The sequence below is a fragment of the Podarcis melisellensis genome (genome assembly GCF_964234715.1).
Source record: "Podarcis melisellensis genome assembly, chromosome: 4".
Classification (NCBI taxonomy): Eukaryota; Metazoa; Chordata; class Lepidosauria; order Squamata; family Lacertidae; genus Podarcis; species Podarcis melisellensis.
The window spans coordinates 61143164-61156655 of NC_138531.1; the positions used below are offsets into that span (position 1 = coordinate 61143164).

The 13492-nt window shown below is 40.3% G+C and overlaps 1 protein-coding gene across 4 annotated transcripts in view; it reads right to left on the reverse strand.

Moving 5' to 3' along the window:
- LOC309368099 (uncharacterized protein) overlaps positions 1 to 13492 on the reverse strand; it is a 362074-nt gene that overhangs the window by 325322 nt on the left and 23260 nt on the right. For 3 of the 4 annotated variants that reach the window (XM_081907921.1, XM_081907920.1, XM_081907922.1), the window contains exon 1: positions 7483 to 7582. In XM_081907921.1, the coding sequence (XP_081764047.1) occupies positions 7483 to 7509 (27 nt within the window). In that variant the 5' untranslated portion in view covers positions 7510 to 7582. Of the gene's footprint in view, positions 1 to 7482; positions 7588 to 13492 lie in introns of those variants that run through there. The other variant, XR_014167526.1, reaches the window with a different exon arrangement.

Here is a 13492-nt window from a genome sequence, read left to right on the forward strand (position 1 = left end):
TGCTTGCTTGCAAAAGCTTTTAAGTCCTGAACTTCATATAGTTCTGATCCTCTTGGGTTTCTAACACAGGCAGCAAAGCAAGCATTAAGTTTTCATACTATAATATAAAACTTTGATCATTAAGACTTAACATAGCTTTAAAGGCGTTATCTCAGCTTTAATAACTTACTCACGTCCTTGTCATTTAAGCATTTTTTAGTTTGGGCATGTATATTCTAGCACCAAATTACAACCAATAAACTATGAAAAGAAGTACCAAATTGAAAAAAAGTGTTTGATTTAACATTCAACAAAGACAAACGATTATATGAGTAGTATCACTTTGGTTATTATAATAAAGGCTGAGAAAAATAGAATGAACTGGGATTGCGGGGAAGGAAGCAATAGTCCCTGAGTGAAACTATCCTCTGCTTTTTAGCAATGCTAATAGAAAACAGTATATTTTGCCTTTCTTACCAGGCATAGAATATAGGTCAATCCAGACGATACAGGAAATGTGTTTGAATTTCTTAAGGAAAAATGGCAGCGGTGAGGTAGGGCTCCATTTCAGACAATGCCATGGCATGAAGAAGAGGCTTCTTCCCCATATGCCATTTTTTCTAATGAAAATGTTGTCCCTCAGAACTGCTTCTTTCATCTTCACTGGCATTAAAATTATGGTCTCTCTATGGGACGTGGGTGGCGCTGTGGGTTAAATCACAGAGCCTAGGACTTGCACATCAGAAGGTCGGCAGCTCGAATCCCCGCAATGGGATGAGCTCCCGTTACTCGGTCCCAGCTCCTGCCAACCTAGCAGTTCAAAAGCACGTCAAAGTGCAAGTAGATAAATAGGTACCACTCCGGTGGGAAGGTAAACAGCGTTGCCATGCGCTTCTCTGATTCGCCAGAAGCGGCTTAGTCATGCTGGCCACATGACCCAGAAGCTGTACGCCAGCTCCCTTAGCCAATAAAGCAAGATGAGCGCCGCAACCCCAGAGTCGATCATGACTGGACCTAACGGTCAGGGGTCCCTTTACCTTTACTTTATGGGTCACCAGTCAGTGTTCAGTGAGCTAGGCACAATGGCAAAATGGTTTCTCTGAATAGAGTCGAACAATAGACTACATGAATATCCCATATTTTGGTAATAAAGCCACAATATCTGAATGTAGAGGACGAGATGGTTGGATAGTGTTCTCGAAGCTACCAGCATGAGTTTGACTAAAATGCGGGAGGCAGTGGAAGACAGAAGTGCCTGGCGTGCTCTGGTCCATGGGGTCATGAAGAGTCGGACACGACTAAACGACTAAACAACAACAACAACAACATCTGAATGTAATGGAGATTTTGAGCAATATGGCAACTCCTCACTTAACATATTTAAGAAAGATATAAATGTTCAGGAAAAATATGACTGCTCAGTCAAATAAGGATATGTATTATACGGATTGTACTGCATTCTGCATCATCAAAATTCATTTGCCTATATATTATGCAACTAGAAGAATGATATATTCCCTACTGTCATATATTCCCTACTAGGACTGTATTCCTACTTGGACTACTGCAACACACTCTGCATAGGGCTATCTTTGAAGATGACTTAATTAATCCAGAATGTGGCTGCTAGACTGATGACTGGGAGCAGTTGCCAGGACCACATAACACCAGAGCTAAAAGATTTACATGGGCTCCCAGTACAATTCCAAGCACAATTCAAATTGTTGGTGTTGAACTTTAAATCCCTACATGGATTCTGCCTGGTATACCTGAAGGAGCATCTCCACCCCCTTGAGGTCCAGCTCCAAGGACCTTCTGGTGCAGGCATCCCCAACCTGCGGCCCTCTAGGTGTTTTGGCCTACAACTCCCATGATCCCTAGCTAACAGGACCAGTGGTCAGGGATGATGGGAATTCTGTCCAAAACATCTGGAGGGCTGAAGGTTGGGGGTGCCTGTTCTGGTGGTTCCCTCACTGTGAGAAGTGAAACTACAGGGAACCAGACAGAAGGTATTTTCAGTAGTTGCACCCACCCTGTGGAAAGCCCACCCAGCAGATATCAACCACTGGTTCTTAACCCCAGTCCTACTAACTCATATTCTTAGATCTGGTTCCCCCTTATGCTGGCAGAATTGTAAGGTATGAGGAGCATATTGGCGTATGTGGTGGGGATGTAATTACATAAGTTTTGGAAGCAGGTTGTAATGGAGATTGGTTTTATTGCTGGCAAACAGGTCACTTTGGACACTAAGCTGTGTCTCATCCATTTTTGATGATACCAATGCTGACTTTACTTCTCACAATTAATTCTATATCTATTGGTTGCCGCTTGTCTAGAGATCTCTCAAGGGTTGAAGGATACGTATTGTTATTCTAGGGATCTATGGTTTAAAAAAGTCATGTTCATACTGTTTCCAAAAAAACTGATTCATAAAATATCAGGGGTGATGCAGAATCCTCTGACTTTGCTTCCGCTTGGGGACAGTTTATGATTTATATGACCAAACAATCTCATGGTCAACACATTCCCATTAAATTTGAGTTTATTTTGCAACATTCATGAATATTTGGTATGTTTAGTACATATTTGAGCCTTGTATTCCATTGTGGAATATATTTTATATATATTCAGTCTTTTAAAGCTTTCTATTATTATTATTATTATTTATTATTATTATTATTATTATTATTATTATTATTATTATTTTATTATTATTTTATTATTATTTGTTGTTATGACTATTTTTAAGAATAGATCATGTAAACCTAAAAAACCCCCATCAGCTTGCTGCTGCAATCAAACCTTTGGAACTTTCTATATCACATGCCCATACTAGCATATAATGAAGTCAAGTTAAAACGACATTTGAAAGGATGAATTTGCTGTTTTTATTCTTCAAACCATAGGCTTTTGAATAACTTTTCCACTATTCTCACGGATATGATATGTTTGAAATTTATTGTAACAGAAGCCTTATAATCAATGTGGAAAGGTTTATGCCTTGAGAAAACTAAGGCTTATTTAAAGAGAGGGCTCACACCAAAATCACAAAGCAGTAACTGGAATTCAACTTTGATGGCCTCAGAATCAGACAGTAGAAGCACTGAGGCAGCTGCATTTTCCCTTGTAAGTAGACCCATACTATAATCAACACCAATTGCTTATTAGTAGATAAAGGTGAGAATAAGGAGCCTTTAAGAACACTAAGGAGTCTTTGGAAAGCTAGAACCTCAAGTTTGAAGAGGTGGCAGGAAATAAGGTGGGACATAAGAAATCCCTGATGAGTAAAATGGAAAGCCCATCATTACTTTGTCTCATCATTTGCAGAGATGCATAGTGAATATTTCGAAAATGTTATAAATTTTACACAACTGCCCTCCCTTCTTAATTCAGAAACAATATATATAATTTTAGGCTGGATCTAGACACATCAAAGAAGCATTTCAGAAAAATGCATTGTAACCTTTATAATGAGAAATCGTATGGGCAAAAATGGAACTCCACAATGCCATCTGGTGTCACCGGGTTATATCACATATAAAACGCTTTTTCTTTACCAGTCTAACTTGAGTCCTTAGTTTCCAACCCACACATACAAACACAGTTTTTATTACTCTTTCCACATTTAAAGTCCAGAATACATACTGAAACTTTGTGCACAAAAAAGATAAAGTCTAAATTTAAAATGCTACTTAATTATTTACCTGTTTTAATGGAAGTTTTTGGTCACTAGATTCTTTGGGAGGGGGCAGACGAATAACTCATCTTCAAAATTTCAGTGCATGAGAATATTGGCTTGCATCCATTTTTAAACAAAATTTGTCTGGGTTGAACAGCATTCCATTTGATCAAAAACATACCTTGGAACTCCTACCTAAATAATTATGAATGACCATCAGGGGAGTGTGTGCAGGGTGGCATTGGACTCCTGGCTTCCCAATGCTGCTTGTTGCTGTCAGTTAAGGAGAGAGGGAAGCAGTGGGGAGCCTGGCACTGTGCAGAAGCAGTTTCAGGAGCACAGGATTGGTTGCACCTGCACAATGCCAGGTTCCCCACTGCTTTGCCCCTCCCCTTCTCCCTCTTTGTAATCAGTAGCTGGTATAAGATACAGTAGTGTATCTTACAAGTCCCTTACAAAAATAATATAGCAGAGCTTTAGAAGCTTGGATTTCATTCTGAACATTATAATTTTTTTAGGCATTCTAAGGGAAAGGGCGGGGCATGGATGGCGCTGTGGTCTAAACCACTGACCCTAGAGCTTGCCGATCGGAAGGTCGGTGGTTCGAATCCTCGCAACGGGGTGCGCTCCCGTTGCTTGGTCCCAGCTCCTGCCAACCTAGTAGTTCGAAAGCACATCAAAATGCAAGTAGATAAATAAGTACCACTCCAGCGGGAAGGTAAATGGTGTTTCCGTGCGCTGCTCTGGTTTCATCCGAAGTGGCTTAGTTATGCTGGCCACATGACCTGGAAAAACTGACTGCAGACAAACATCGGCTCCCTCGGCCAGTAAAGCAAGATGAGTGCAGCAACCCCAGAGTCGTTTGTGACTGGACTTAAATGCCAGGGGTCCTTTACCTTTAAGGGAAAGGGGTGCTTTTTTGACGTTGCAGTTTAGACATAATTGAGGGAAAGATCACTTTAGACCCAGTTTAGTTATGAGCATTCCCTGTCTAGAGCTGGTGCCTCTCTAGAGTTAGTCAAGGCATGGACTTCTTTTGGAAGGAATAGAAAAGATCATGTTGACAACAAATTAGGTTTCCTGAGGTGATTTCCAGCTCCGTCACACTCAGAGCAAACCCACTGAAATCAATGAACTTGACCATTGTTTCCAAAGAGTCCACTCTGATATGACTGACATTGAAGATCACCTACTGGAAAGATGATGGAATATGGAGTGAAGTGCCCCAAAACTTTTGGCCATTCTTGTGACATTGGCAAAGGGCAGAAATATCAACCTAGGGAAGGAATAGGAACCTAGGAAGCTACCTTATAGCATTGCTTCATACAGGTCAATATTGTACACTAACTGGCAGAAATTATCAGTGTTTTTGGACTAGTGTCCATCCTGCATATACTGGACGTTGAATTTGGGACTTTCTGCATGCAGAGAAGATGCTCTCCCCAATGAGATGGCCCTCCCCTAAATCCCATCACTATTAGTTTCTAGTTTTGTTTTTCATACCAACCGATTGCTCAACTGTGGGTTTTTTTTTACAACTAGAGAGTTGAAATGCAATTCTAAGTCGTCAAGAAAGTGAAAACATTTAATGGGTAAGTGTACTATCCAGGCAATCTCATATGTGCTAGTCAGACTGCAATTGGGGTGGCTTATGTGATCTATATGTAGCAGTCCTTGTTTGTTTTCTTTTTAAATAGTACAGTATAAGATGCTTTGTATTACCTCTACTTAAGGTATATTATAATGGAGAATCTCTAGGTATATTAGATATATAGATGTAAATTCAATTCAAGCTATATGGAAGCAAAGGTCAAATCAGATTAGTGAATAAATATAATAAGTAAAACTGAAATTGCAAACAAGAAGAAAAAGTGAAATTTGTTGAACACATTATTATCCTGTGAAGTCACATCCATCTTTGTTTTCTGGAAATCTGATTTGTTGGAGCTCTTACTGAAGATTTTATCAGTCTAAGTGAAATTTGGAGAGGGTTTGCCCATTTGTTTATCTGTCACTGTTACTGTTCCATGCTATCCCTTCTCTAACCCCATATCTCTTAAGATAATCAATCAACCTAGTCATTTGAAGCCTGATGCTGCAAAGACTCTCCTCAAGATGGCAGCAACAGTCTGCAACCAGTATATCAGCTATAGAACCAAGAATTCATGCTGCCTTTTCCTCTTGTGAGCTTGGTGTCTCACCTCATTGGCATGCCCAGCCTTTGCTTGATTACAGAATTATACTAACATCTGGAATATGGCAACTAATTCATACACCAGGCCAAGAAGATGTCCCATATGATCACCACCTTCAAAAATGCCATCCAGAGTGAAGCTTAAATAAATATCCCAGCTGCATCACTTTGTACCCTGATGACTTAATTAATATGAATGATGTGCACAAGGTAATAAAAATTACCCAAAAGGGAATCCACTCCCACAAGCTACACAAACGAATGAGATTTCTGCAGTCCTTGCAGATGCAAAAAAAAAAAAAAGGGTTGTACAAGAAGAAATTATATACTTACAAATTATACTCACAGTCCTGCTGACAGCAGTGATTCAGTAGTGCTAGGCAGTAACTCTGCAAAATCATTCTGGATAAACAGTAGAATCAAGTGAAAGCTACCCATATTTATTGCAGGATCCCCCCAAAATGATAAGACATACTATATAGGCTGGTGGTTCTCAATCTTTTCAGACCTGGGACCTACTTTCAACCCAAATATGGATTTGATGAGCATTTTATTCTTAATTTTTTGCCATATATTTGTATGGTGGTAGTGCTGGTCTTACAACCCAACTTAGATCAGGCCCCAAACTGGCAGTGGTTCCAATTTTCAAGTTCTCCATGAGGCAAAATGTTTGGAAATCACTGGAATAAGAAGTTCTGGTTTAATACAAAAATAGGCATGTCTTATTTTTGTATTTTTTTTAATAAAAAGAGGTCCCTGAACTCACCATGAACACTTCCCTCATTCTCTTAGAATGCAAATGGCGCCCACCTGAGAGGTGCCAGAACTGAGTTCCAGAGAGTTCTGGCTGAAAAAGAGCCCTGGGCATGTCCACTCAATGTTGTAGGATCTTTGTTTGTATAAAAGTACTGAAGTCAAACTAACAAGCTATTCAGAGAGTGATACACACAAATCCACTGAATATATGTCTTCTCATAATGGCATAAATACATTAAAGTGTAGAAATGTTCTCCACATATCCAGTACCCTTCCATATCTCAACCCTTGTAAGCGAAAAAGAAAACAGCCCAAGCAGCTGATTGGAGGTAGAAAATATATGGTCTTAAAGCACAATTCTTCACAGACTCCTTAGTGACTCAGATCACAAGGCCTACATGAGTGTAGTTCTCACACTTGCATGAACAATGAACACCACTGGGCAAATCATCCACTCATCAAGTACTATCATTAAGTCAGAGACATGGAAGTCAACATACTAGCAGAGGGATTATTCAGCAAACAATATTCTGGTTCTTGACAAGAGGAAGTCAAGTGATGCAACAAAATACTGTGTGTCTAGGGAATAAAAGAAACAACGAAGCATGCAGGAAACCAGATAAAATTCCAGGGGAATGCCTAACATTATAGAATATAAAACCATGATCAGTCACTTTCCATTGATGCAAGGTTTTGGTGTCCCTAATCAGGCAAATTGCATCTTGGGGTCACATATTGTCATTGGAAAAAAGCCACATGTCATAAAAGTCATTCAATGAGTCAAGGGAAATTCAGAATGCATTCTGCAAGCTACCATCTGTACTCATACAGAATTGTAACATGAAATTTTGTTTTCTTCATTGAAACGTCTTACCTTTATGGTTTTCAACAGGCAGCCCATGGGTCACATCAAGGCCACAGAACTTCTGTCATTCTTTTCTTTCATGTTCCTGGTGCCAGCTCTTTTGGTTTCCCTCTTCTGGTTGGTAAGAGCGCAGCACAGACATCCTTGTTACCTTCTGAACCTCTCTGCACGCTGGGCTGTTGTTTCTTAAAGGCTACACAGTGATGGATATTAATAAATATCAATCATCACTACCATATTTGCTTATCATGAAGTTTTGTGGTAGCTAAGTTACTTTCCCAACGACTAGTTAATTCTAAGTGAGCCATGGGTAATAATACTGCAACCAAATCCTTTTGTTTGAACCCTTGATTACTCCCAGTTGAAAAGACTGCTATCAGCTGCGCCCAGGTGGAATGGCTAATTGGGAATGCAAGTTAACTCTGAGAACACCTCCTTCCAGAACATTTATGCAAAAGAGCAGCTCCACCACATATGAAGCAAAAAACATTTTTCTCCACAGTGCCTCGATCATTATGGTGAAACATTCTTTGCCATATCTCCAGTGCTATCTCAGAATTAATTTCAGAGTGGCCTATTGTGTTTTCAGTGATGTATTAACCACTTCAACTGTATTTTACAGACATTCCTAGGCCTGCCTGTATGTATTTATAAAAAGTGTGTACAATTTCATATTGTTGCTCGCTGCCCTAAAGGTTCCAAGGGTTCCAGGTGCTTACCCGGAGTTCCTTTTGAAAATGAGACTGTGGTGACTTTAGGATATATGGTTCATTTACACATATATGCAACCTGAGCCTATGATGGAGGGGTTCACAGCCTTAACACCCCAAGAGGGTATCATTTCCCCCATAGCCACAGCCTTGGATTCAAGCAGAAATCAGCCATGGCTTTTCTCTGCCTTTCCATCCTGCAGCTTTTTGCACCTGCTTTCAGCTCACAACTCTCCCCTCACACTCCTGCTTTATCTTGCTAACTATTTGAGAGCTACAGGAGGGACCAAACCCAGCATAGGGCCTCTTTCCTTGGTTCTCTCAATAGTCCATCCCCTTTCATTTTGTTCTCTTAATGGGTCATTGCCCCAGGCAATTACCTCATCAAAATATAAGCCAGGCTAGCTTCTTATAACACTTGCTTGATTCAAAGGTTAAAACATGGGTAGGTAAACTAAGGCCTGGGGGCCAGATCCAGCCCAATCGCCTTCTAAATCTGGTCCATGGATGGTCCAGGAATCAGTGTGTTTTTACATGTGTAGAATGTGTCCTTTAATTTAAAATGCATCTCTGGGTTAATTGTGGGGCATAGGAATTCACTGATTTCCCCCCCAAAAAAAAAATATATAGTCCGCCCCCCCCCAAAAGGTCTGAGGGACAGTGGACCGGCCCCCTGCTGAAAAAGTATGCTGACCCCTGGGTTAGAAGGTCTGGCACCCACAAACTCATAACAGTATAATAAAAATGTCTAAGTGGTTTACCTAATAACAAGTTTAAGACGAATCATTGTGAGGATGAGCACCAAGTCACTCTTGCCCTGCATTAATATTTTCCTCGCACACAGATAGAAAAATGCAGATCCATTCGCAGCTGTGCTCAGTTTTTGTCCTGTAAGCACATACTTAGCTTAGGATCTTGACATACTGGGAGTTGATCTTTTTTGCCATCTATGAGCTGTCAAACTTTTAAAGAGACTGTGGAAGGGGGAAAAAAAAAGACATGGCAAAGGAGGTGGGGAGAGACCTGACCCAGCAAACAGCTATAAGGCATCATCTGTAACGGATACACAAGAGCCCTCGATGCTGAACTCAAATCCCCAAATCCCCCCTCCTCTTTTTCATCTGCTTCCCACCCGTTTGCTCTCCCCTCTGTTCTCCCATCTGGTGGCAGCTGTGTAGATCTGACAAACGCTTGGAAACTTTCAACTCAGCATTCTGCTTTGCTTTCCAAATTCATTTACTGTTAACTTCTTAAAAGCTTTTTTCCCCAAAAGCAGTCACTTCAGGTGACATGTTCTCAGATTTCCCCGATGTTAAGGAGGCAATGTTGCTACTATTTATGTTACTTGCCCTCCCCTAATGCATATCTTTATTCCTTCCAGATTACACTGATCGGCAGGCACTTTATAGAGTAATATTCATAAATGACCCCATTGTTCAGCATGGTGCAGCCCATGCCTTTACTCATGGCAATAAATTCAATCACATTACTTTGGCCATGGCAGATTTACACTGGCTTCCTATCAGTCAACGCATTGACTTTTAAATTTTGCTCTGAGTTTTTCATTACCTATCTGAAACTTCCCTTTCACACCTATCAGAATTGGTCTCCATTTATATATGCCCTCAGTTCTTACTTTCTAATAATAAATCTCAAATTCATCAACCCCCTTGTCAGGTCTCTCATCCATGGGCAACAGAGCATTCACCTGTTATGCCCCTGAGCTGTGGAATTCCCTGAACTGAACTCTCATCTCTAAATCCCCTGAGCTTTCTAAATCCTTCTTTGATTCTCACTTATTAAAATTTGCTTTTAATATTTGATCCACTGCTGACATATGCTGGAGGCTTGACTGGTATAAAAATTATTATTATTTTTTACTGTATAGTCAGTGAAATGAAAGTTGCTAGTGCTAAGAGTATATATATATATATATATATATATATATATATATATATATATAGTATAACCTATATAATATAAAGACCTTTTTACCTCAGTGAAATCAAACTCACAACAAGCTCTGATGTAACATTTTGCTTCCATAGGGTATATGTAATGTGAAAATACCATGTCAAAATAAGATATCCATGCAACTTCAAATATTAGCTCATGAGTTAATACTGCTACAGTAGATTTATCGAGTAAATTGCCTGATTGATTCTCATAGAGCAAAAGCTATCCATTGGATTCAAAATGTGAGGTCAGAACTAATCCTCGGTGCTTTAAGGTGATCCTGCAAACGTGTGTATCTAAAGATTACATACAGATAATATAAAGAAATTTTTCTTTAGTACAACAATATTTCTAAAATAGAATGGTAAGTAGAATATTAATATTTAAATAATTACATCAGTGAAAAATCTGATTTTACTATTCAAATGAAACATTGATAAGTTTATAACATTTTATAACATTAACCTTCCCCCAACAAAAAAAGATGCATTTGCCAAATCTTACACTTTATTATTCCAATAAGAGATAAACTCCTTTTCTTGATAAATTTATTTTGTCATTGCCTATTAGTTGAGTTATTTTTATGATGATCTACATTCATCTTTGTTATTTTTAGCTTTCATTCAGAGCCTCATTTATCTACATACATAATGTATTTCTCTTAAAAGTGAGACACAGAGAACACCATCTACTGACAACCTTGATTTAAGGGTAGGTTGGTACATGAGCATAGCCAGGGGAGCGGGGGGCAGTTGCCCCCTAATTCAATAAAAAGCAATACAACTATGAGGTTCTGCCCCCTAACAAAAGCTTTCCCCCCCCCAAAAAAAAAATCCTGGTTATGCCCATGGGTTGGTATAGGAGAAGACACGCCTACAGCTTAGGGCTTTAGGGCTTTAAAGGCAAGCACCTTGAACTGGTTCAGTTGTGAACAGAGAACCACTGCAATTTCTTTAGAACCAATGTAAAATGACTTAATGCAGGTAAACCGGCCAGAATCCTGGCAGCTGGACTTTATATTAGTTGACCATTTTCAAGGGCAGCCCCACATAAAATGCCAACCTAGTAAGCCAACCTAGAGGTTATACTCCTGATAAGGAATCAGCTATGGAAGAGGAAATGAAACCACCTTCTTGTATTTTTCTGGATAAATTTCCACATGAATAGTCTACAACAGAAGCCCATTTTGAGTAACTGTGTGAGATGGATTCAGGACATAATAGGAAAGTGTCTACCCTTAGGAAGACCAACTGCAGTTTGAGGCTCAAGGTTAATATCAGAGTACAGTGTTCTATGAAATTTAAACAGCAGGTGAAGCACAGCAGAATGCATTTTTAGATAGTAGGGTTTTCCTACTCCCTTAAGCCTGGCTTCTTGAAGGAGCTGCTTTTTAAGATCTCCTTAGAAAATGAGTACAAACTGAAAGTAGGTTTTAGTGATTAAAGCAAGAAATGCACAGCTTATTTCAATAAAAAAGAATTCTCATGAAAACTCATAGAATATATAGGTAAAATTCAAGGCGTTTGAAAAATTCTTAATGCTATCCTCATTTTCAACATAAGAGCAGTAAAATATTTTAAATGGATGACTCCTGATTAATGGAAAGCAAAGTAGGGTTGAAAGGCAGTGTCCAGGGACTTCCGGGATAGCGCGATCCGGTAATGGCGGATTCCCTCCGAGCTCCGGAGGGAATCGGCTCCGCTGAGGACGGGTCTTGCCGTGCCGGCGACACGGGGACCCTTAAAAACCGCAGGCGCTGAAGCCTGCGGACTTGGTGACTCGGTGGGCACCTTAAACGCCCTCCCCGACCCGCGAAGAGCCTTTTTAAAGGCTGCGGAGTGGACTGGGGTGCGGCGCGGTGCTGAGAGTCCATCGCTACCTCGGCGGAGCGAAGCCGCGAGCCATGGCCGGAGAGCGCTGTCTTCCTTCCTGAAATTCGGACTGAAATAAAGAACCCGTGAGTAAAATGGAAATTTGATACTAAATTTCTACCTTTGATTGGAGTACGACCGGGGGATGTGCTAAAAGGAAGTCCACACTCCCCCCCCCCACAAAAAGACTTAAGCAAGGAGAGGAGCACTGAGGTGGAAAGACTTTTGTGCTTAGAAAGACAACTCGCACGAATTGGATTAAAAAGATATTGCGCTGGAGAGGAGAGAGGAGTTTTAGAAGTTTTTGTGTAATTCCCCCCCCCCCATTCTGGACCCGGGAGGGTCCTGCGTGTGAGCCTGAGGAAAAGGAGGAAAAAAAGTTTGACAGCTGTCAAAAGAGCTGTCAAACGGGCGACTAAAGGCTGGAATTGAGATACTTAGAAAATCTTTTCTGGATTAAAGGGGACATAATGTATCTGAACTGATTGGAAACAAAGTATTTGTGAATAACAAAGTAACGAATTGTTGGAAAAGGACTATTGGACTGGCAATCCCCCTGGAGGGAACAAAAGATACTGCAATGGCTGCAGAAGGAAAATTACTGGCAGAGATAGAAAGGATGTTTTTTCTCGTGGGAATTCTACAAGAACAGACTGCAGATATGAGCAAACAACTTGTGACCTTGAATTTGAAACTGTGTAACTCTGCTGATGACATAAAGTTGGAAAATAACCCGGCAGCCGGAACAGAAGAGACAGTTTTGGAAATAGGGGGAAAGGACGAAGAAGAAGGAGAGGACGTTCAGATGGAAAGTACCAACCAAAAGCCTGCAGCTTCAGAAAATAAAGGATTTGATGAACAGGACCAGTGTACCGTAAATTTGCAAAAGGAGAGAAGGACAAAGGAAGAAGCCCCTGGAACATCTGAAATACCGGAATATAAAAGAATAAATAAAAATGATTGGGACTTCTTCCTCAAGTTTGAGTATGGGAGACTGGCAGACCTTTGGCAGCAATTGCTATGGACTGACTCGGTGGAAGGAAAGAACAAGTATGACTGGGACCCTTTCTTTAAGTTTGAGCATGGGAGATTGGCAGATCCTTGGCAGCAACTGCTATTGACTTTGGCGGAAGGAAAGAAGAGGGAGCTTGGGACACAACCCCTTCGAGAATTGAAGGCCAACAAGCAACAAAATAAACGGAGAGAGACTAACTGGGGCTTGAGAGCCTCGGATGTGAGAAATCTGGGCTGAAACTGATTTTTCAGAATAGTAATGGGGAAAGGGACAGAAACCGGGCCAGGGAGGGAGGGGGAGAGTAGAATAGTAAGAATTTTTGATTTATGATTTTTTAATTTGGATATGTTTTGTTTAATATAAAAAGGGAGGATTCGTGTGAGAGAAGATAGGTCGACCTTAGAGAAAGGAATTAATGTGCAAAAACTGGATAAGTAAATTTGAGTTTAACAAGAGATGTTAAATAT